We start from the raw sequence: 26342 nt of genomic DNA, 5'->3' as shown, positions 1-26342 counted from the left end.
TTTCCTTTCAAGATATACAACCTTTCAAGCATGTCAGGTTCAGTAAAACGTAAAATGCAATTCCAAGTTACTCAGTGTAAGGCCGCAACAGTTCCTTCATAGCAACAAGGAGGAAGCTTGCAGAAGAAACTTTCTTAAAAAGCGAAATCAAATTGCTCGATGCCAAGAATGTGTGCGACATTATTTGCATTTATTATTATTATTATTATTATTATTATTATTATTATTATTATTATCCTTTCTCAGACTTTAGGTCAGGTTAAAAATGGAAAGTGACGTGGACCTTGATCAAGCGTGACTTCCTTTTAACTGTGTGGTACATGTTACATTGCATTTAGGAACTTTCGGGTAATTGAACATGTATCAATAATTACAGATTTCTGTAGTTGTATATATACGTTTGGATGTAGCTGTACTGCGTTGATGTACTGGTGGATATTGTGTGGTATGACTTCTGTAGTTGGTAGTATAATTGGTACAATGTCAATTTTATCCTGATGCCACATGTCCTTGACTTCCTCAGCCAGTTGCATATATTTTTAAATTTTTTCTCCTGTTTTCTTCTGTATATTTGTTGTATTGGGTATGGATATTTCGATTAGTTGTGTTAATTTCTTTTTATTGGGGAGTATGATGTCAGGTTCGTTATGTGGTGGTGTTTTATCTGCTTTAGGGGTTCTGTTCCAGTATAATTTGTATTCATCATTCTCCAGTGCATTTTGTGGTGCATACGTGAATGTGGGAACGTGTTGTTTTATAAGTTTATGTTGTAAGGAAAGTTGTTGATGTATTATTTTTGCTACATTGTCATGTCTTCTGGGGTATTCTGTATTTGCTAGTATTGTACATCCACTTGTGATGTGATCTACTGTTTCTATTTGTTGTTTGCAAAGTCTACATTTATCTGTTGTGGTATTGGGATCTTTAATAATATGCTTGCTGTAATACCTGGTGTTTATTGTTTGATCCTGTATTGCAATCATGAATCCTTCCATCTCACTGTATATATTGCCTTTTCTTAGCCATGTGTTGGATGCGTCTTGATCGATGTGTGACACGGTTAGATGATACAGGTGCTTGCCATGTAGTGTTTTCTTTTTCCAATTTACTTTCTTCGTATCTGTTTATGTTATGTGATCTAAAGGGTTGTAGAAGTGGTTATGAAATTACAATCGTGTAGCCGATGTATTTATATGAGTGATTGCTTTGTGTATTTTGCTAGTTTCTGCTCATTCTATATAGAATTTTCTTAAATTGTCTACCTGTCCATAATGTAGGTTTTTTATGTCGATAAATCCTCTTCCTCCTTCCTTTCTGCTTAATGTGAATCTTTCTGTTGCTCAATATATGTGATGTATTCTATATTTGTGGCATTGTGATCGTGTAAGTGTATTGAATGCTTCTAGGTCTGTGTTACTCCATTTCACTACTCCAAATGAGTAGGTCAATATTGGTATGGCATAAGTATTTATAGCTTTTGTCTTTCTTGCTGTCAATTCTGTTTTCAGTATTTTTGTTAGTCTTTGTCTATATTTTTCTTTTAGTTCTTTAATATTTGTATTATATATTCCTATTTTTTGTCTGTATCCTAGATATTTATAGGCATCTGTTCTTTCCATCGCTTCTATGTAGTCGCTGTGGTTATCCAATACATAATCTTCTTGTTTAGTGTGTTTTCCCTTGACTATGCTATTTTTCTTACATTTGTCTGTTCCAAAAGCCATATTTATATCTTTGCTAAATACTTCCGTTATCTGTATAGTTGGTTGCATTGTTGATTTGTTGCTGCCGGTAGTTTTAGATCATCCATGTATAGCACATGTGTGATTTTGTGTTGGTATGTTCCCGTAATAATATATCCATAATTTGTATTATTTAGCATGTTGGATAGTGGTTTCAGAGCAAGGCAGAACCAGAAAGGACTTAATGAGTCTCCTTCGTATATTCCACACTTAACCTGTATTGGCTGTGATGTGATATTATTTGAATTTGTTTGGATATTAAGTGTGGTTTTCCAATTTTTCATTACTATGTTTAGGAACTGTATCAATTTAGGATCTACTTTGTATATATCCAATATTTGTAGTAACCATGAGTGGGGCACACTATCAAATGCTTTTTGGTAATCAATGTATGCATAGTGTAGCGACCTTTGTTTAGTTTTAGCTTGATATGTCACCTCTGCATGTATTATCAGTTGCTCTTTACATCCTCGTGCACCTTTGCAACAGCCTTTTTGTTCTTCATTTAGAATTTTGTTCTGTGTTGTATGTGTCATTAATTTCTGTGTAATGACTGAAGTTAATATTTTGTATATTGTTGGTAGGCATGTTATGGGGCGATATTTAGCTGGGTTTGCTGTGTCTGCTTGATCTTTAGGTTTCAGATAAGTTATTCCATGTGTAAGTGTATCATGGAATGTGTATGGGTATGGGTTTGCAATGTAACTTAAATAATTTAGTTAGATGTGAATGTGAGACTTTTATCCATTGTGAATGTGTTTTGGTGAACTTCTTTAGCCACAAATTTGCTATTTTATCTTTTCCAGGGGCTTTCCAATTGTGAGTAGAATTAATTGCTCGGGTGACTTCATGTTGCAAAATTATCACTTCAGGCATTTGTGATATCATCTTGTGTGTGTCTGTTTCTGCGTGTATCCACTGTGCATGCCTGTTATGTTGTACCAGGTTTGACCATATGTTGCTCCAAATGTTTTCCATGTCTTATGTTTGGTGGATTGTCTATTTTAATGTGTGTGTTATCTATTGTCTGGTAAATTTCTTTTGGTTTGTGTTGAATGTTTGGTTTTGTTTCCTTCTATTTTCACTTTTTTTGTATGTTTTAAGTCGGTTGGCCAATGCTTGTTATTTCTGCTTCTTTTCATCTAATTGCTCTATCGCTTCTTCTTGTGAGATTTTAGCTCACCTTTTTCCTTTTTTGTCTGATACTTCATTTCTTATAAATTGTGTTAGCTGTCAGTTTTTGTATTCTGATTTGTAGCCTGTGTTACCATGCTGGTTTTGTGGGTTTCTTCTGTGTGTTGGTTGGTTCTGATCTCTGCCTAGTGTGTATATTTAGTGTAGTGAGTGCTCCTATATAAACCAGTAGTTGTAACTTCCATAGTTGTATTTTCATTTATTTTGTTGTGTATGATTGTGTTGATATTGTTGTTTCGATTTGTGGGTTATTTGGTGGTCTATGCAAGAATGGTCTAATGTCTGTATTTGTGTCTTTGTATTCTATATATGTCAGCTGAAATTTCTCTTCTATATCTAACATGTGTGTCACTTCGTGTTCTATTTGTGCTTGTTGTGGTGGCTGTCTTAAGATTTCGTTGTCCTCTGATTGTTTAATGGATGCGTGTTGTTCTGTCTGTGTTTGCTCTGGGATGTTTGAGTCCGTTACTGTATTTTCTTCTTCTTCTGACTGTACATTATTTTGTTCCATTATTTGTTGTACTTGTTGTTTGATGTTTTCTAATTCTGACTTGGGTATCCTGTTATTTTTGATTATTACACGGATCTGATCAGCTAGTCGTTCTGTTAAAAATTTTAATTTTGGGTATCTGGTAATAAATGTTGTGTATACTTGTGATCTGTATCCAGTTGTGTTCGTTCCTAAGTTTGTTGCTTGGTAATAACAGAACATGAGGTGTCAGTTAACTTCATCTGACCATCTCATCCTCTGTCTGTTTTCCTTCTAGAGTGGTTGCAGGAAGCATACCCTGCAAAACACCTCTATTCCGATTTAAATCATTTTCCGTGTGGCTAGCAGTGTTGTTACCATTGTGGACGGGCATAGGGTTCAAGCGTCGTCCCCGACCATGACAGCACTTGTCCAAGGCTTTATTAGTTCTGTCCTGAACCAACTAATCACACTAAAAGGGGTTAGCCCTATTATTGGTTTGTTCTTTTCGTCGCCTTTTACGACTGGCAGAACATACCGGAGGCCTATTCTTTTCCCGGGCCTCCACGGGTATTATTATTATTATTATTATTATTATTATTATTATTATTATTATTATTATTATTATTATTATTATTATTATTATTATTAACGGAACTGGTGATTAGCATGATAAAGAAAACATCACAGGAAAAAAAAAACACGAACAGTTTCTAAACAAGACGTTGAAGAATTAACTAAGAAAGAAACGACTGTTAGAAAAAGGGCCCCGCCACATCAATGAGACCGACTACCAGTACACGGAAAATTTAATTGGAGAAAGAGAGAAAATCCTAACAGAGTAAGAGAAACAAGAATATACTCCTATATATGTATAATCCGAAAACTAGTGAAGAATGAAACGAGAATCAATCATGCCAAAGGAAGACCACAGCAGGAAACTTCAGATAGATACCACAAAGAAACTAAAAGAAAAAAATGCATTCCAGCAACATCACGATCACCAGAGGGAACAACAGCACTATTCAATGAAGAGCAATATACAAACGAAACCAAAGAATTCAGCTCTTTAAAGAATGTCTCTGAACTGAAATCTTGTCCCATGGTATATTTCCTGACACACCAACAACAACGTCAAGGACGTAAAACATGGTTTATATTCACGGAGAACGACAAACAATATGTCACATACAAGGTGTATGAGGCTAACACTGTGAGCGACCTGGCAAAGCTGTGTTGTTGTTCTTGTATAGAATGATGTTTTAATCTCTTCCAGACGCTTAAACCGAGTTTCAACTCCGCACAGGAACCACGTGATTTTTGATAGTGCCATCAGCTAAGTTAGCTTTTTGTTGTTACGAAAATGGAATATTGGAATTTAGAGCAACGTTATGCCGTGAAGTTTTTTGTTGAACGTCAGGAATCAACGTGTGTGCCCTTTGAAAAGTTGAAACAGGCGTGTTGATGACATTCCTTACCAAGAACATGTTCTTCGCTGGCACAAATTATTTTTCTAAGGCGGAGAACACATTTAAGAGGAACCTTGCTCAGGGAGATCTTCAACGAAAACGACGAACGTTTGCGTGCTCATGTGAGATCAGACCTTCAGGCCAAACTGTCAACGAAACGTTTTACAAAGATGTCCTTGAAACGATCAGGGGAAGTGTGAATCGAGCGCAAGCGGACATTGCAGAAAAGTGGATGCTGCAACGTGACAACGCCTCATATCACACGGCCACTTCCATCACTGATTATTTGACTTCAAAAGCATTCCTGTTGTTCCACTGCCCTCCTATTCACTTTGTGGGTGTCGTTGTGACTTCTCTTTTTCTCAAATTTGCGATGGTCTTAAAAAGACGTCGTATTGGGATTCTTGAGAAAATTCAAAAGAATGTGTCCGACATGTTGATACAGCTACCAGTTGAAGCCTTTCAGAGGTGCTATAAAGACTAGGAACAAAGATTCCACAAGTGTATAGCTGCCAAAGGGAACTGTTTTGAAAGGGACAGCATTGTGGTTTGAAAAAATAAAAAGTTTGATAGACAAAAAGTCATTTTTCTCGAAAAACAAAGAAAGCACTGACGTTCAGAAGCCAATCGAAAATACACAAATGAAAATTTCCACGAGTCATCTCACATTTTATGAATGCAGCATGATACTACATGGCAAACCAAAAAGATGGTTGGTTGGTTGGTGAACTGAGCGAGGTGGGAGGGGCGAACAGGAAATAATGAGAATATTACGCAATAAGCAACTGAACAGTGAGAAATGCAAATAAAAATGTTACCCATTCCACATGCAGCTTAGCTGATTTATTCGGACGGAAATTGTAGACAGTATTAGTTGAAGTGAACTGACAGATAAAACCAATAATATTAGAGACATAACTAAAATCCTTAAAGTCATGAAATCATAAAATTATTTTATACTGGAAAAGAAGTACTACAGAAAGACAGCCTTCTAGCGTGATCCTCAACATTGACAGAAATTTGCATGAGCTATATAAAAAAAAGCAATATTTCCTACAAAAATCAGAAAGAAATGACACTTAATTGGTGTAAGTTTGTGGATGATATAATTTGTATGGTAGACGAACCAGAAGAGACTGTGTCAGGAAGACATGAACAGTGTACATAAGAATATCCAGTTCAGACATAAAGAGGAAAACAAATACACTTCTTGGGCACAACAACAGACAGCAGTCAGAATACCTGAAATATACAGAAAGCCAACAGCAAAATACACCAATACATATCCCATATGAAACTGTCTGCAAAACCACATACTAGCAGCTCTTTAACGTATAATACACAGGCTGGAAGTCCTGTTCAGTTGAGAAAACTATGCCAAAGAACTTTTAACACCATAACTCTATTACTCTACTGATTTATTTTGCTTTTGTTTTATTTAATGTTACATCGTTGAGCTTCTGTAAATGTGTTTGAATCGATAACACAAAATTGTATACTCTTTTCTTTGTTAAAACTTTGATGTCGTAGTTTGTTTCAATGCAAAGTAGTGTATCTTTCATTTAAACTCTTTGTCCCATTTGGAGGGAACAAAACTTACTGTACATAATTGTAATTTTGTGTGAATAATTTTTGTAGAAATTTCAATATGTGCAAATGTTCTGTTTTAATTAATGTATTTGGTTGCTGTTATGTAAACTGCTGATCCTCACTTAGGGTTCTTAGTTAGTTTGTATGTAAAAGGTGTAGTGGTTCCCCTCAGGAACGGAACTGTGTAGCGCGCGCAAATTATGGTTGGCCTATGTAGAAAAGGTGGAGCTGAGAGTCGGCGACGAGCTGAGAGTCGGCGACGAGCTGAGAGTCGGCGACGAGCTGAGAGTCGGCGACGAGCTGAGAGTCGGCGACGAGCTGAGAGTCGGCGACGAGCTGAGAGTCGGCGACGAGCTGAGAGTCGGCGACGAGCTGAGAGTCGGCGACGAGCTGAGAGTCGGCGACGAGCTGAGAGTCGGCGACGAGCTGAGAGTCGGCGACGAGCTGAGAGTCGGCGACGAGCTGAGAGTCGGCGACGAGCTGAGAGTCGGCGACGAGCTGAGAGTCGGCGACGAGCTGAGAGTCGGCGACGAGCTGAGAGTCGGCGACGAGCTGAGAGTCGGCGACGAGCTGAGAGTCGGCGACGAGCTGAGAGTCGGCGACGAGCTGAGAGTCGGCGACGAGCTGAGAGTCGGCGACGAGCTGAGAGTCGGCGACGAGCTGAGAGTCGGCGACGAGCTGAGAGTCGGCGACGAGCTGAGAGTCGGCGACGAGCTGAGAGTCGGCGACGAGCTGAGAGTCGGCGACGAGCTGAGAGTCGGCGACGAGCTGAGAGTCGGCGACGAGCTGAGAGTCGGCGACGAGCTGAGAGTCGGCGACGAGCTGAGAGTCGGCGACGAGCTGAGAGTCGGCGACGAGCTGAGAGTCGGCGACGAGCTGAGAGTCGGCGACGAGCTGTGAGTCGGCGACGAGCTGTGAGTCGGCGACGAGCTGTGAGTCGGCGACGAGCTGTGAGTCGGCGACGAGCTGTGAGTCGGCGACGAGCTGTGAGTCCGTGCACTGCCATGTAACAGATGCATATTGTGATGGTTCCGAGAGAGGGTTTTCCTGCCGCTTTCAAATGCCTCGGAAGAATGGATAAATAGCTGGAAATATTCTGGGATTGGTATCAATCATCGCCACAAAGAAATGACAGAGTCCAGCAGTTCTACCTGCAATTCCACCTAACAACATGCAGTTGCCACCACATTGCGCAATCATTACATCGGAATACTACAATGATGTACAGTGAAGGATCAGTTTAATGGATGTGTTAGGGTGCTCGAATATAAGGTAATTTATATCTGAATTTATGTACCTACCCTGATTTTTCTCATCATAACACCTCTCAGGTTCCTCTCCGTTTGAGCTAATGTGATATCCGAGTGTCCTTACTAAAAGAACATTAAAGCCCAGTATTTTGCTCATTAATGCCTCTTCAACATAGTAAAAAAAAGTTAATGTGGCAAGAGAGTGAGTTAAAGTAAATGTTGTTTGGTGAAAATATTCCTATTAAAACTGCTTATTAAAGTGCTGTTGCCAACTTCAAAATTAAAAGTCCTTAAGACTGAGTCTTATAAAGTAAATGATCACATTGTTGTCTGTAGTAAATTCTAAAAGGTGAGTCAGTTTCTTGCAATTCTGTCAACATTGTGTTTCGCTGTAGTAAAAGTGGGAAACTGGAATAGTAGAAAACTATATGTTCATGATTGCTAAGTGTTTGTCTCTCTTGTGTATTGGAAGTGCATATTAATAGTATAACAAGATACACAGTTTGTCTATTGTATTAATGCGCGGTAACAAGTAACGGAAAGACCACTAATTAGTGAAACCATAATTTCTTTAAGCCCTGAAAGTAATAGTGTGTTTCACTATCTCATATGTTTCAAATAGTTTGTGCTGCTCCAGTTGTTAGCTTCAATCTTACGGTAAACATATGTATGTGTCAGAGTTCACTGCACTCGCGTGTGACAAAGTATAGGTTGTGTTTATGCATTAAAGTTACTAATAACTATTTTCTTGAACGAGAATGTTAATCATTCTCTTGCCTAGTTAGGCTGGCGACCGTTTTCTTTGTAAGTTAAACAGTGCAGATAGGCAAAATTTTTTTTGTTACTCTTCAAATATTTACGTAATTCTGACTTTCATTTCCGATAAGCCACCTCCGTTAGGGACAACATGGTCAACCTAGCAAAATTCCTCTCAGAGGGTAACACTGTTCTGTTGCTTTATACCATTATCAATCCAACAAAATAATTCTGTTTTACAAATTGCCTTCAGTTTTGAGGTTATGGTACAGCAGTAGCAGGTAGGAGTGTTATAAACTAAAAACAATATGATGCATAGCCAAAATAAATGTAACAACCCTATGATAAAGAGAGACCCACAAATCAAAATACAACAAAAAATGAATAAGTAGGACATAAGCACCACAAAACTTTACAACCAACACAGACACTATATTATGCACAAACAAGGAACAGGGACGATCATGAAGTGACGAAAAGTGACACATTAACTTACAAAAATAAAACGCAGATAATAGCAATTATACTGAAGAAACATGCATTACACATAGCACACAGGCCAAGAGAAACACTCCAGTCGCATTTACAAGGACCAGTCGGTAAACCAGACCATTACCAAGGACCTGCTGTCCACCAGATGAAGTGTCGAAATTTCAAATCAATTCTTCTGGAATGAAACGCAGAAATTTCCAACCAACATATAAAAAACACATGAGCTGGCAGTATGGACAGCCATTCCACCTTTAATAAACACCTAATAAAACTTTGCATTAACTATTTGGCGTGGAACAGGATATGAAAATTATTAGAATGATTTATTAGAACAGGAAACTCCCAACATTACAGGGAACCTTTCACAAACAAAGAACCTTTGCAATGAACCAAATATACGATAGCTATTCGGAAAGTAAGTCCGACTGGTCGCGAAATGGAGACCACTGTGAAAATGAAGAACGTGTTATTTGCAACAGTTTGCTACAACTCCCAGCTACTTATCTGCACAGTCGCCGATCAGATAGACACCTGCGTAGCGTTTTACTAATTTTCCAATACCCTCGACATAGAAGGCAGCCGCCAGTGCTTTCCACCGATTGTCTACGCTGGTCTACAGCTCGTTGTATGTACCAAAATATTGTCTTCATAGCCAGCAGTTCATGTGAGCAGAGATGAAACCAAGAAGAAGCAATTTACAGGCTGTACTGTGGGTGATCGAACACTTTCCATCGAAAAAGCTGCTGGAGCATATCCATTGTCCATGCAGAATGCGGCTGAGAATTATCTGTAATAAGGAAACGCATGACAGTTACGTAGGCTGTACAGCTTCAGGCGAAATTTCTCTCCAGGCCTCTTTCTTGGCGCGAGAGATGATTTTATAGGCATCTTTACTTGCTCACTGTGTTCTCAGAAGTAAGAAGAACGACATGCCGCGATCAATGGGGGTACTAGAGACACTACCCAACACATCTGTGCAAAGCTTCATCGCATTTTTATAGTGGTTTCCATTTCACGACCGATCTTAACTTACTTTCGGAAAAGAACCCGACCTTGCCTAGACTACTGAACAGGTCAGAGGTGGCAGTTAGTGAATGTTCCAGAGATACGGTGGACAGCTGCGAACACAGAATAAGCAGTACCAGACCAAAGTAAAACAAAACCAAATCCACACTGCATCTGTCTTGTAGCAATTGGCAAAGTGGTCAGCGTATGTTCACCAGTGGGGCGGCTGAAATTTATATTAAGGAACTAACCCTTCCAGTCTAAACACACTGAGTTCACTCAGTGAGTCTTGTCAATCTCACCTGATTCCAGGTACAATCATCATTGAGTATTTTGGTAATCACATTGTTACCTCAGGTGGTCAATCCTCTACCAGTATTACTGGCGCAATTGGTATTTCGGATTCTGGGGCGCCCAGGTTAAAATGTAGTGTGATTCAACAGAGGAAGTCTTCAGAGAATGAGATTTTCACTCTTCAGCGGAGTGTGCGCTGATATGAAACTTCCTGGCAGATTAAAGCTGTGTGCCAGACCGAGACTCGAACTCGGGACCTTTGCCTTTCGCGGGCAAAGGTCCCGAGTTCGAGTCTCCGTCCAGAACACAGTTTTAATCTGCCAGGAAGTTTCAGAGGGAGACTTGAAACCAAAACAAATACACTAAACATATTGAAACATGGCGGTGCCTTGCGGGCAGGCCACTGCCGTGGTAATACCTGTCAGGCACTTCCCCTTTTATTTTGTTTTGGTGGTTATCATACAATTTAATTTGCTTTTGGTATATCTAAATTTTCCCTGATTGATATTAATCTGATGCACTATTAGGGTTAGGGTAAACCATTGATTGATTTCACTGCACTTGCATGACTTGAGCAGCGTTGTGGAATTAAACTTTGTTAGAGAGACAGATTTTAGCACACTGGAGGTGACCATTGCATCATGGGCAGCTTTAGAACTCTCCCCAAGCAGCAAGCGAGTTCAGGAAAGCTTCTCATTGCTAGCATCCCTCTGTCGTCACCGAAACTGGCAGTGGGCCTTGCAGGGCAGTGCTTTATGGGCCACCATTCTGGCGGTCGGCCGTGTTCCGAAGGTGGCCGAAGTAAGAGGGTGGGATCGCCCTGGCTGAATGTGAAATGACACTTTTTTAGAGGCTGGCGGCGCCGGGAATCCTGGTTCCGGCCTAACCGCCTTAATAGCCAGTGGACATGCTGTGGGAGTCTGGTCTCCTTATCCTATGTACAAATCCAGGTAAAGCGGCGTCGGTCTGCCGCCCGGGTAATGTGCTTATAACGACAGCGTAACCTTGTGAGACGGGATGAATTCTCTGGATGCTACGTTTATTAGATGCCGCTGTGCCTCACCAAAACGCCGCCCATTAAATCGCTTTATGGACGAGACGGAGCTTGTTTTCACTAGGAAGCTTCCCTCATCTTGTGAAATGCACTGGGGGTGAGGTTGCAGGACCTCTAAGCATTACGTGCTGTTTTTTTGGAGAACAGAGAGTGTAGTGTACTGCACTGCAGTGATTAGTTGTGTAAGATTGGGTCTCCTTGCTAGAAAACATGATTTGTGTGTTAACCATTGCTGGGCCATGATAGGTTTATTCAAGAACATCAGGGGAAACAGCTTTTTTTTTTTTTTGGAAGGTTTTGAGCAACGGTAGAGGCTAGGACTTGCTTCTCGATCATTGCGAAATGCAGCCGCTAGAGCTCTTCCGTTTCTATGGGGAGAGCAGTTAATTGTAAACACGTCCGAACACCCGGGCGAAACTTCATAGTTTCGTGGACGTGAAACAATCACCGGCAGACGTGGGGTTATCTCCGACAGTACGACGCGCAACCGACTCTAGCAGCTTCGGCAGCATCTCGTGTTTCACTGGCTATATCGGTAATGTTGCGCAGCTTCGGCAAATTCAGAAGCCAATCAATCGTTTCCACTACCATCTTTTTTTGTAGCAGCCTTGTACTCTTAAGTAGTCACTCCCAGTGTCCATTTGATGCTTAATTATATCTTGACGCGAGAGACCAATCACTGGAACGAGACAGCAGAGTGTGCTTGCCTAGATTGGCACTCTTCCACTCTCAGTAACCAGTCTGATCTACATGTAAATTCCAGTTAGGTTCCTCAAGTCTTTTGCCAACCAACCTGAGTTCCTGTTAATGAACTGTCATACAGTTAAAATTTCTGTTTCTATTGTTCCATAAAGTTATGGGCGTGCAGCCGCATAAATTCAGCTTCTTCTAATATTTCGGCAGAATACCTTCCAGCCATCTTTAGAGTGAGCCGAGGTGACAAGCGCTCCAGCACTTGCTCCACCCTTTTAAACCAGATGATCGAAACACTGCGTATGCGGCCAAAGATACACAAGATATATCTTTGTTCTCTCTTGACCTTTATATTCGTTAATAAATCTTATCAATTTTTCAACGACACTCATTCTCATTCTCTAAGATATCATTTTTTTGTGGGTTTGAAGGCATTAAATTTATTTTATGTCGACTCAGTCCTCTCTTTAGGTGATCCACACAGGGGCCACTATTTAACGTACGTCATATTTCCTTGCGCTATTGATAAACGTGGCACCTCTTTGGTGTGATGGTTACGACCATTTAGTCGTTTGGCAGACGGAGAACTGCCGCCACCATAGGCTAGCTGGCAATAGAAACGCTTTTGCAACCAAGTTAACTTCATAAATTGGGAAATACATGAAAAGAACAGAATATTCAAAATTTGGCACTTGAACACGAATGACGGACAGGAACACCATGGCTGTCGGCAATTATCGTCTTTTAAAGTAAAACTGATAAAAGAATACTTAATAATACACCACATCTTTGAGTTGTTTTGGGGTCTCAAAAAATATTTTAAATTCAGTAATGGAGCTACAGCCCATTAACAATAGACTAATGACAATTTCTCTGAAATGAGCAAATAAAGCACACACTTTAAGGCCCATATGCGAATCAATGTGGACAAATGCAAAAAACCTAAATTAGTTAATGAAGCTTGGGATTCGTTAGAATGAATCATCTCGAAAAATTCCCTCATACCGTATTAAAATTTTAATGGGTAATTTTCATGATCAATTAGCTAAACAGAAAAAATTTAAGTAAACAGTGGGTGGATTTCCTGCACATAAATGGAGCAACCAAAGTGCCCAAAGACTTGTTGAAACGTGCACAAACTTTAACCTTAAAATCATGTCAACACATTTTAAAAAGAACCTTACTAAACAAAAAACTTGGTGTGCCCACAGTACATTCATTGGAAAATTTCAAATCGATTATGTAGCACTTTCATACCCTAACTACAAAGAAATTTTAAATGTCCGGGTTAGGAAAAGGTCTAATATTGATTCTGATCATTATATAATGCCAATAAAAAACTTCAGCCTGAAAAACTCTTCACAACAAAAAATTTTATCCCAAAATTTGACACTATTAAACGAATCCCAACTCTAAGAAGTGAACTTGACAAATAACAGTCCGACTGTTGGCAAATCCTAAAAGGAATGTTCATCAAAACAGAAAAAAAAATTTAATTCCATTTTAAAAGAAACAAACACCCTTGGTGGAACGCAGTTTTTTAAACAGCAGTGAAGTCTACATACTACGCATTTAAAAATGTTTTAGTAACGAAACTGAAAATACATACACCACCTTTCTAACTCTAAATGAATCCCACAGACAAAAAGGAGCTTCAAAAATACCCAACTTTTAGAAATTGGAAAACACTTCCAAAACAACAATGCAAGAATCTTTATAAAAGATTCAAAACAGAATTAACCAGTTACCAGCCTCGAAATCTTTGCTTCAAAAATGAGAACAGCAATTTGGGTCTTAAAAACCAGGAAAACTGTAAGGTACTTGCTAATTGTTTTGAAAAACTATTAACCTGTGCAGAACCAGCGAATAAATTCCAACAACAGCAAACTAAAAATACCAACCCCAACACTGCAGAACCTAACGAAATCGAAATAACTAAACAAATTAAGAGACTTAAAAACAATGAAGCATCCAGAGAAGATGGCATAATTGCAGAACTACTAAAATCAGCTGGCCCTTACACTATAAAAGAGAACACTCAACTAATAGGACATTGTGGCAAAGAGAGAAAATAGCTGAGGACTGGAAAACTGCCCTACTTCATCCACTGCATAATAAATGGGATATAACCAATTATAATAATTATCGAGTAATCTCTCTTCTCCTGGTCACATGCAAAATTCTATCGCAATATTTACTTGATTGAGCCCGAGAACAGTTAGAACCTAAAATTGGTGAATACCAAGGAGGTTTTAGACCAAACAGGTCCTGTCCAGAACAAACTCTTAATTTAAAAATAATTCCAGAAGAAATCATTAATTTGAACTAATCCTTAGGCACCAAAGGATTTCTAGTAAGAATACAGTTTGTACATGTGTGGATTTTAAAAAGACCTTCAGCGCAGTTGATCATGAATGTCTTTTCCAAATTTTAAAAGAACAAGGGCTACATAATAAACTTCTTACACTGATTAAGCTTGTTAAATTCATGGGAGAAATTTCTGAATCAATTGGTGTAAAGACTGGGATTAGACAGGGATATGGACTCTCCACACTACTGTTTAATTACAGAAGGGTGGGAGCAAAAGTCGAATCAAAATATACATCACTCACTTAATCAAGTTAGGTAGAATTAATATTAGAGTCGATTTCCTCTCCTTTGCAGACGATCTGGCAATTTTAACTACAGATGTTACCACAGCTCAAACACAAATTAAAAGTCTAAGAAGTTGCAGAAAAAGTAGGACTACAAAAATCATTCGGAAAAATGAAATATATGATATGCAACAAACAAGCACCAAAGTGTTTGAATACGAAATATGGAAAGAAAAGGGTTCCTCAGTTTAAATACTTGGGGGAAATCATACAAGAAAACTGTCTGGAAAAAGCTGCAAACAAAGTTCGCTCTCAAGAAATGGCAACTGCGTTCAGATTAACACAGAATATTTATAATAAAAGATCACTTTGTAAATCCTATAAACTTAGGCAGCATGATTCTGAAGCGATTGCTAGTATCCTCAAAGGACTGGGGTCCATGTTGCAGGAAACAAAGACCCCTGAAGAGCAATGCAGAAGCCAGGGGAATTGCTTAAAATAAACCATAGCTCAGCCATATGGTGGAAAAATCCTCTACCGTTCCACTGGAGAATAATGCTGTTGATGTGCTATGTGGCCATGAAGGGACGAAGGATGAAATTTGTACCATAGGGTCCCCTGCTGCCAATGGGTTATGGCGGCAAACCCCCCCCCCCCCCCCCCCCACACACACACACTTTTCTGGGTTCCATGTTGTGGTTGGACCCAGGGCCTCGGGTCACCGAAATCTCCACCTCGGCCATAGGATTGGAACAGGTTGGATCTGGTGGCGTGGGGGCCACCACAATCACCTTCTCGTTGGAGTGCTACCTCTTACCTTTCCTCTCCTTAGATGATTTGGATTAATGTAATGGCTTCTCTGAATAAGTTTTAGGTAACTATGATGATCACAAACTAGTGCAACGAGCAGCTTGTGGCTAATTCAGCCACTGGCTCGTGTCCAGTTGTAGACCGGCAGAAACCTAGGAATGAGAAGCAACAGGAAGGTGATTTGGCTCCAGCTGAAGGTGAGGACCGATGGCCCTGGTGGGTGGGAAGGCAGTGACCCTGAAGTAGCTGTAGGGGCGGGAGAAGCGGCAGGAGGAGAGTCTCAAACCATCAAGAAGGGTGGTTCAGGCTTGGTTGAGCAGCCCTGAGGTCCATCTGTAGGAGGTGTGATGGGTGGGGGTACCGTCGGCAAAGGGACAATGTCATAGCTGCAGCAAATGATGCGGCTATACATGCTGGGTCAACCATTCGTACTACTTCTTGACCTCTTCATAAGTTACTTTGTTCAGAGTCCTTTATTTTCATCTCTTTCTGGAAAACAGTGCAATGGGGTAAGCAGCGAGAATGGTGGTTTCCACAGATACACAAATGGGGGAAATTCACAAGGAGCGTTCACTTGCAGTGGTCATCCAAAATCTCTGCAGATAGAGCTAGCATTGCAATGCACAGATGTGTGCCCGAATTTCAAACACTTTAAGCACCACGTTGGTAAACCATCACTTTGACTTTTTCAGGCAAAGAATCCCCCTCAAAGGCCAAGATAGCGGTAGAAGCCCTATGGTCGTTTGGCCTCCTACGTACACCCCATCGCTCCAAGTTGGCACCTAGCTGAACATCAGATTTCAAGAGCAGGACTCAGTGAAAAATGATGCCCTGAACCATACTCAGACTATTTTGGAGAGTGACTGTCACCAGTACATTACCGAGTTTGTTGCACGCAAGCAGCACCTGTGACTGGGGAGGGCACATTGTTTTGATCCAAACAGACTCATTTTTCATTTTAGAGATGACTACCACTTAGCCAAATTTGTTTTGTGTGTTTCCCCACAAAGAATATGGGTTCCGTGGCCGAGAAAGAATCGTCATCAGGCGCTGCGCAAATCAGGCGCTGCGCAAATCAGGCGCTGCGCAAATCAGGCGCTGCGCAAATCAGGCGCTGCGCAAATCAGGCGCTGCGCAAATCAGGCGCTGCGCAAATCAGGCGCTGCGCAAATCAGGCGCTGCGCAAATCAGGCGCTGCGCAAATCAGGCGCTGCGCAAATCAGGCGCTGCGCAAATCAGGCGCTGCGCAAATCAGGCGCTGCGCAAATCAGGCGCTGCGCAAATCAGGCGCTGCGCAAATCAGGCGCTGCGCAAATCAGGCGCTGCGCAAATCAGGCGCTGCGCAAATCAGGCGCTGCGCAAATCAGGCGCTGCGCAAATCAGGCGCTGCGCAAATCAGGCGCTGCGCAAATCAGGCGCTGCGCAAATCAGGCGCTGCGCAAATCAGGCGCTGCGCAAATCAGGCGCTGCGCAAATCAGGCGCTGCGCAAATCAGGCGCTGCGCAAATCAGGCGCTGCGCAAATCAGGCGCTGCGCAAATCAGGCGCTGCGCAAATCAGGCGCTGCGCAAATCAGGCGCTGCGCAAATCAGGCGCTGCGCAAATCAGGCGCTGCGCAAATCAGGCGCTGCGCAAATCAGGCGCTGCGCAAATCAGGCGCTGCGCAAATCAGGCGCTGCGCAAATCAGGCGCTGCGCAAATCAGGCGCTGCGCAAATCAGGCGCTGCGCAAATCAGGCGCTGCGCAAATCAGGCGCTGCAAGGGGTATTACTCTGCTTGCCACAGCCTTACATTTCTCCCAAGGCATAGCCAGTGAAGGCAAAACGTTAGGGTCAGTCTTTCTGCACTGAATGAGGACTTACCTTCCATAGAGACTGCTAGAGCGCTATGGCTACCAGCAAGATGTAACTTAATCCACTTAATTTGTGGCTCATCCATCATGGTGCCCTCAAAACAGGCTCTCACAATGGGCGCTACCCAGCCTCAGCAATGGCTATCTGGTCAGTAATCCAGTGCTCAGTTCCTGGGATCCAGCCATGATGGGCAAACACTTCTTGCCATACAAGCGATGCTTTCACCTCAGGAACCAACAGATTGATCCCTGTGTGGTCCAGGGGCTACCCCCATGCAGGTATTTGCCACACACACACACACACACACACACACACACACACACACACACACACACACACACACACACACACACACACACACACACACACACACACACACGTGAGAGGGATAGTGTACTTGGTTTTGGGTGTATTACCTTAGAAGGGAAGTGTACCAAGATGGAAAGGCACAAAGATGGAGAGCACACTGCACTGGGCGATCTTACCTGTGCGAACTGCACTTTTGGAGAATTTTGAAAATTAGTGGCAGGTCAAACGCAAAAATGGGGAACGTTGGCAGTGGAAATTCGAGTCACAAATCATAAAGCAGGTCCAAGTGGGGTCTGCACTTAGAAAACCATTTGATGGAGAGACATAGGAGGAAATGGAGAACGGCAGTGTAAGCTTATAGCACTTTAAGAAAGTAATGCTACCAAGGCCGGGGCCCCACAGTAGCCAAGCACGTACTCTCAACACAATTGAGAGCCCCATGGGGGAAACGTTTCAAGTTCGAATGCCACTGCATTATCGTTTGACAGAGAAACGATCCCACCCGAATTCGTCTACTTGCACAGTTCAATGCTGCTTGTGTGCGATTTTCTGTTTACTGAGCAGAAACTGTTGAACCATTGAACTGTAACAGCTGAGTGGATTAACCAAGCTTTGCCAATAATTTCAGAGCAATCACATTGAGTTCCTTGTACACTCCTGGAAATGGAAAAAAGAACACATTGACACCGGTGTGTCAGACCCACCATACTTGCTCCGGACACTGCGAGAGGGCTGTACAAGCAATGATCACACGCACGGCACAGCGGACACAGCAGGAACCGCGGTGTTGGTCGTCGAATGGCGCTAGCTGCGCAGCATTTGTGCACCGCCGCCGTCAGTGTCAGCCAGTTTGCCGTGGCATACGGAGCTCCATCGCAGTCTTTAACACTGGTAGCATGCCGCGACAGCATGGACGTGAACCGTATGTGCAGTTGACGGACTTTGAGCGAGGGCGTATAGTGGGCATGCGGGAGGCCGGGTGGACGTACCGCCGAATTGCTCAACACGTGGGGCGTGAGGTCTCCACAGTACATCGATGTTGTCGCCAGTGGTCGGCGGAAGGTGCACGTGCCCGTCGACCTGGGACCGGACAGCAGCGACGCACGGATGCACGCCAAGACCGTAGGATCCTACGCAGTGCCGTAGGGGACCGCACCGCCACTTCCCAGCAAATTAGGGACACTGTTGCTCCTGGGGTATCGGCGAGGACCATTCGCAACCGTCTCCATGAAGCTGGGCTACGGTCCCGCACACCGTTAGGCCGTCTTCCGCTCACGCCCCAACATCGTGCAGTCCGCCTCCAGTGGTGTCGCGACAGGCGTGAATGGAGGGACGAATGGAGACGTGTCGTCTTCAGCGATGAGAGTCGCTTCTGCCTTGGTGCCAATGATGGTCGTATGCGTGTTTGGCGCCGTGCAGGTGAGCGCCACAATCAGGACTGCATACGACCGAGGCACACAGGGCCAACACCCGGCATCATGGTGTGGGGAGCGATCTCCTACACTGGCCGTACACCACTGGTGATCGTCGAGGGGACACTGAATAGTGCACGGTACATCCAAACCGTCATCGAACCCATCGTTCTACCATTCCTAGACCGGCAAGGGAACTTGCTGTTCCAACAGGACAATGCACGTCCGCATGTATCCCGTGCCACCCAACGTGCTCTAGAAGGTGTAAGTCAACAACCCTGGCCAGCAAGATCTCCGGATCTGTCCCCCATTGAGCATGTTTGGGACTGGATGAAGCGTCGTCTCACGCGGTCTGCACGTCCAGCACGAACGCTGGTCCAACTGAGGCGCCAGGTGGAAATGGCATGGCAAGCCGTTCCACAGGACTACATCCAGCATCTCTACGATCGTCTCCATGGGAGAATAGCAGCCTGCATTGCTGCGAAAGGTGGATATACACTGTACTAGTGCCGACATTGTGCATGCTCTGTTGCCTGTGTCTATGTGCCTGTGGTTCTGTCAGTGTGATCATGTAATGTATCTGACCCCAGGAATGTGTCAATAAAGTTTCCCCTTCCTGGGACAATGAATTCACGGTGTTCTTGTTTCAATTTCCAAGAGTGTATTTGTCTTGGGGGTTTTTATTTATATTTCTTTTTCTTTGTGGGTGAAGGCGACTTTAACATATCATTGTGATCTCCCCACTTGTCCATAATTCCTTTCTGTGTCTTGATCAGAAAGTTAGTAAGCTGGAGGTCAAGGTTAATTACATTTTCCAGTATGTAAGACATCTGGTGCTTGTGTCAAACTGCTTAAGGCAGATGCTCGATTCAGTAAGAACAATCATCATGAGCGGATCTAACATAACGTCTGCATTCCATAAGATGTTGCACATAGTGGTTGAAACTTAGAATATCACTTACCTTTTGCACATGACTCTTTTTCAGTCACGTACACTATCTCCTGTTCGTTACACGTTTTTACAGCGAGTCCTGCCTGCTGCAGGTGGATGTTCAGATCATCTTGCAGGTTATCTGAGAGCTGGTACGGTGAGAGGAACTGCTGATAATCCTGTAATCAGCAAAGTTTTACCGCAATGAAATAATATTGAGTCGAATGTTGTCCGTTGCACCACTCTACACTGTACAGACACTAATACCTTATCAAAGTTTGAAAGATGAGAATACAACAGAAACTATACTATCCTGCATGACGAAAGAAATGTAACACCTAGAAGGGGATAGGAAAACGATACGTTATTTCATGGGGCGATATTTCAATGATAAAATACAGTCAAATTTACGAAGAACTCGGCAGTGTGTTTCCATTTATCAATATGACGTTAGGCCACCGCCCCCGCTCCCGCCCCCTACTCCCTCCGTCAAAGCCGCTGCATTCTTTCCTGAACCAAGCTGACCCACATCTGTTTCAAGTGGTCCTTGACATCCTTGTTACTGACACTGAGACGGAGTTTATGACCGAGCTGGTCACGCAGATGATGTTAGGTACAGATCTGTCTCTGAGCACTATGGGACTTAACATCTGAGGTCATCAGTCCCCTAGAACTTAGAACTACTTGAACCTAACTAACTTAAGGACATAACACACAGCCATGCCCGAGGTAGGATTCGAACCTGCGACCGTAGCAGTCTCGCGGTTCCGGACTACAGCGCCTAGAACCGCATGGCCACAGCGGCCGGCTAGGTACAGATCTGTGGACCTTTCTGGATACGAGAGTATCTTAATATCATGGAGGCATTTAAGAGCAACAGCCATGTGTGTACGAGCAAAATTGCAGCAAGATACTGTCACATGGGAGGTAATACATGAGGACTCCGTGATTTGGTTTTGTGCCGTCAGGGTTCACTTTATCAGTACCAGACGTGACGAAGTCATACCTGATAGCTCGCTATGTCATGGCGCCGTAACGCCTCTGTTTCTCTCCAAAACATTCGAAGAATGGGACCCCTCGACCGTTCGCCGCCATACTTACCGATGACGGCCGTCGTGGATATCGCAGACTGCTGTTCATCGCTGAACAGAATGTGACGCCATTCATCAGCAATCCTTGCTTCCAGATCACACCACCACTCCAAAAGCAGCCATTTGTGATGTGATTTTAATGGCAGCCTACTCATGTGATTGTGTTTTCTTAATCCGTTTGCTGCTCGTCTCTGACATGTGGTGCGGGATGACACGATGTTACAGGGAGTCCAGTACTTGTTCTCGGTTGGAAGACGCAAATGGGAAGGGGGTTACAATCTGCGTCGTGCACAATATGTCTATCCTCCATTGTGATGATCAAAAGTGCTTGACCAAAATGTTTAATACTATGCCTGCTATCACGTTTCCGTGGGAGTTCAACATCGGAAAGCGCCAAAAATCTGGATATTGCACAATTCGACCAGCTGGCCAAATGGACACCTACAGTGAGACCCTATTCAAACTCTGCAACGTGCTGAGAACGCTGTCTCGCATGGGTATGAGACGTATTTGCGTCCATCTGTGATCACTTCGCATCAGATGCTGTGCAAGCCCCATATACCCTACCAAGCCTGGTAATAACAGTGAACACGAAAACACTAATGCGCTCTGGTGCTGATCCTATTTGTCAGAGAATCGTAATTCTAACCATTTATATACCCGCCGACGAGTACTTTTATGAAGTTACACTGACGTCGGACCATGTCTTCTGTGCACTTCACTAGTTTTTGTCAGGCAGTGTAGAGTGGGTAACAGTATTCACTGAGTAGGATGTGGACGCCGAACTCTGTGGCTGTTTTGGTTACTTTCGAGGGCAGTGCGCTAGCATTGTACCCATCTGGCTTAAACCTTCCCCCTTTCTTCCTTTATTTATATCGTATAATACTTCCACTATCTTAACCCGTACACAACATCTACACTTGACACTTCCTCCGAATTCGGAAGATAATCGCGAGATCTCTTATTTATGCCTTCACTCAGGTTCTCGCACTGTCGACAATTAGTACTGAGCTAAGAAGCAGCTTCATCCCCTTTTACAGTGAATATCTACCAGAATCAAAATCTAGTCTTTGTTACGTCTGTCATTCCTACCTGGAAAAATGTACATCAATAATACATTTATTCATGTGCAACGCTAATGTGGAGATGTTTTTAGACAACACTTCGTTTCAATTTACACAATCGTTGAACACTTCACGAACATACAGGTATTCTATTTCTAACGTCGGTTTCTCTTAGAGTATGTGGTATAATATTATGATGGTTTACGTCCAATAGCCCATTTAAAAAGAAGCCTCACAGACCCAGAGGAAATTTTCGTTTGGGGCAAACCAGTAGTTCACTAATTACACCCGAGGGCGTGCCGAAAAGTAATTCTTCCGAATTTTGTATGTGAAAACTTCTAAAGTTTTTTTTTTTAAATGTAACTATAAGAACATCCATCATCTTCATTTCTTATGTCTACATATTTATTTCCCGACACAGCCACCCAGGCGACAAAGACGTTTCTGTCAACGAGAAACCAGTTTGTTGACACCGTCAACTGCAGAATGTTTGACTTTGTTTACGGATCCAACACCTCTCCTTGCACCGCTTCATCAAGGTCAAAGTGAAGTCCTCGAAGGCGTCCTGTAAGTTTTTGAAACTGATGCAAATCAGATGTGGTCTATTCGGGACGATATGGAGGATGACCGATGCCACTGAACCCAAGGTGTCCCATAGTTGCAGATGTTTCGTCGCTCGTGTGTGGTCTGGCATTACGCAGGAGGAGGTGGTGCTCCTTGTGTGGACGACCTCAATGCATTCATGCTTTCAGTTTTACTGAGGGTTTCTCACGCACAGACATAGTTACGTTACACACCCCTATGACACACGCTACAGTTCGAAGCCCTCTAGCGGCATAGGATGGCTACTTGCGTCAGCGAAGCGGGGAAGTCGACCGAGGAATGTGCATGACGTGCAGTACATCAACAGATATTGGGAAAAGAAAAAATTGGGAGGCGTATCTTTTCTGCACTCCCTTGTAACTGAGATTTTATAGTACTTTTTCTGGTCTAGAAGTAGTTTGTAACGTGGCTTACGAGTCACGGTGACCGACGGTCTGAACTTCTTAGCCGAGCGTCATGCTACGAGTTTGATATGAATAGCCCATGTTTGTCCACGCGCATTCCTGCAGTTATACGAAGTACGTCATTTATATGTTTGACGATGAAATATTTCTCCAACTTTTCCAAGAAGCTGTTCAAAACAAATATTAACTAACTCTTGTCGCCTCACTAGAAGTTCCAAATACGCGATGATTCCTGTTGGACCATGTTTTGTCGCATCGCCTGGGAACAGTTGTGACAAAACTATATGGATTACGAGTGACTGCCCAGCGGCCATGGGTGAGCATTGTTTCCAACAATTCAGAGATCATGTCGACTCAGTACTACGGAAGGATGGAAAGAGATTATTGCATCTTGTCCTTATCAGTACATTAGCATAACTGGTCAAGTTATGCCTCTAACAATTTTTCTGCTTTTGTTATTGTGGTCTTCAATCCGAACACTTGTTTGATACAGCTCTCTATGCTGTTCGAGCCTCTTCATCTCCAAATAGCTATTGGAAAGTGCATTCTTCAGAATCTGGTTACTGTATTTGTCTCTTGATCTGCCTTTATGATTTTTATCCCCACACACTTCCCTCTGATGATCTCTTGATGTCTAAGAATACGCCCTACCAAGCGAACACTTCTTTTGGTCAAGCTGTCACTTGCATTCATGGCACCACTCCATACAAAAACCTTTACAAAAAGACTTCTGAACACTTAAATCTACCCTGGAGCACCAAAGGAACTGGTATAGACATGCGTATTCAAATACAGTGATATGTTGACAGGCAGAATACGGCGCTGCGGTCGGCAACGGCTATATTTGACAAGTGTCTGGCGCAGTTGTCAGATCGGTTAGTGCTGCTACAATTGCAGGTTATCAAGATTTAAGCGAGTCTGAACGTGGTGGTATAGTCGGCGCACGAGCGATGAGATACAGCAACTCCGAGGTACCGATGAGTTTACCGTGAATATCAGGAATCCGGAAAGATATCAGATCTCAGATATCTCTGCAAGAATGGGACCAACGACGTCTGAAAAGAATCGTTCAGCGTGACGGAAGTGCAACCCTTCCGCCAATTGCTGACTATTTCAATGCTGGTCCATCAACAAGTGTCGTCGTGCGAACCATTCAACGAAACATAATCGATATGGGCTTTTGGAGTCGAAGGCCCACTCGTGTACCCTTGATGACTGCACAACACGAAGCTTTATGCCTCGCCTGGGGTGGTCAACACCGACGTTGACTGTTTATGACTAGAAACATGTTGCGGGTCGGACGAGTCTAGTTTCAAATTGCATCGAGCGAATGGACGTGTACGGGATGGAGACAACCTAATGAATCCATGGACCCTGCACGTCAGCAGGGACTGTTCAAGCTAGTGGAGGCTCTGTAATGGTTAGGGACGTGTGCAGTTAGAGTGATAAAGGACCTCTGATACGTCCCGATACGACTGACAGGTGACACGTTCGTAAGCATCCTGTCTAATTACCTGCATCCATTCATGTCTGCTGTGCATTCCGACGCCAAAGGACTTGAGCAATTCCAGCAGAACAACGCGACCCCACACGTCCGGAACTGCTGCAGAATGGCTCTAGGAACAGTCTTCTAAGTTTAAACACTTCCGCTGGCCACCAAACACCCCAGACAACATTACTGAGCATATCTGGGATGCTGTTCAGAAGAGATCTCCACCCCCGTCGTACTCACGGAATTATGGACAGCCCTACAGAATTCATGTCAATTCCCTCCAGGACTAATTCAGACCTCAGTCGAGTGCATGCCACGTCGTGTTGCGGCACTTCTGCGTGCTGGCGGGGGCCCTACACGATATCAGGCAGATGTGCCAATTTCTATGGCTCTTCAATGTATATTCTATGTTAAAAAGTTTCTCTTCTTCAGAAATGCATTTCTTGCCATTGCCAGAGTACGTATTATGTACACTAACTCACGTATCATTAGTTACTTCGTTGCTGAAATACACTACGTGATCAAAAGTATCATGACACCCCAAAACACACACGTTTTTCATATTATGTGCATTGTGCTGTCACCTACTCTGGTACTCCATATCAGCGATCTCAGTAGTCATTAGACATTGTGAGAGCAGAATGGGGTGCTTGGTGGAACTCATGGACTCCGAAAGTGGGCAGGTGATTGGATGTCACTTGTGTCAAACTTCTGTACGCGAGATTTACACTCTCCTAAACTTCCCTAGGTCCACTGTTTCCGATGTGAAAGTGAAGCGGAAATGTGAAGAAACACGTATAGCACAATAGCGTACAGCGCGAACTGGTCTGTTGACTGACAGACTGCCGATAGTTGAAGGGGTTCTAATGTGTAATAGGCAGACATGTATCCAGACCGTCACACAGCAATTCCAAACTGCATCAGGATCCTCTGCAAGTACTATGACAGTTAGGCGGGAGGTGAGAAAACTTGGATCTCATGGTCGAGAGGCTGCTCATAAGCTATATGTCGCGCCGGTAAATGCCGAAAGACGCCTCGCTTGGTGTAAGGAGTGTAAACATTGGACGATTGAACAGTGGAAAAACGTTGTGTGGAGAGACGAATCACAGTACAAATGTGACGATCCGATGGCAGGGTGTGGGTATGGTCGTGGCAACGTGCTCCCGTGGCAACGTGCTCCCGTGGCAACGTGCTCCCGTGGCAACGTGCTCCCGTGGCAACGTGCTCCCGTGGCAACGTGCTCCCGTGGCAACGTGCTCCCGTGGCAACGTGCTCCCGTGGCAACGTGCTCCCGTGGCAACGTGCTCCCGTGGCAACGTGCTCCCGTGGCAACGTGCTCCCGTGGCAACGTGCTCCCGTGGCAACGTGCTCCCGTGGCAACGTGCTCCCGTGGCAACGTGCTCCCGTGGCAACGTGCTCCCGTGGCAACGTGCTCCCGTGGCAACGTGCTCCCGTGGCAACGTGCTCCCGTGGCAACGTGCTCCCGTGGCAACGTGCTCCCGTGGCAACGTGCTCCCGTGGCAACGTGCTCCCGTGGCAACGTGCTCCCGTGGCAACGTGCTCCCGTGGCAACGTGCTCCCGTGGCAACGTGCTCCCGTGGCAACGTGCTCCCGTGGCAACGTGCTCCCGTGGCAACGTGCTCCCGTGGCAACGTGCTCCCGTGGCAACGTGCTCCCGTGGCAACGTGCTCCCGTGGCAACGTGCTCCCGTGGCAACGTGCTCCCGTGGCAACGTGCTCCCGTGGCAACGTGCTCCCGTGGCAACGTGCTCC

At 43.7% G+C, this 26342-nt stretch overlaps 1 protein-coding gene across 1 annotated transcript in view; it reads right to left on the bottom strand.

The window, feature by feature from the left end:
- LOC126188659 (juvenile hormone acid O-methyltransferase-like) overlaps positions 1–26342 on the bottom strand; it is a 68433-nt gene that overhangs the window by 23319 nt on the left and 18772 nt on the right. The window contains exon 3 of the mRNA XM_049930263.1: positions 19948–20095. Coding sequence (XP_049786220.1) covers positions 19948–20095 — 148 coding nt within the window. The remainder of the gene's footprint in view (positions 1–19947; positions 20096–26342) is intronic.

The sequence above is a fragment of the Schistocerca cancellata genome, chromosome 5 (genome assembly GCF_023864275.1).
Source record: "Schistocerca cancellata isolate TAMUIC-IGC-003103 chromosome 5, iqSchCanc2.1, whole genome shotgun sequence".
In the NCBI taxonomy this organism is placed as follows: domain Eukaryota; kingdom Metazoa; phylum Arthropoda; class Insecta; order Orthoptera; family Acrididae; genus Schistocerca; species Schistocerca cancellata.
Note: the sequence above shows the minus strand (reverse complement) of the source record. Positions and strands in the feature narration are given on the sequence as shown.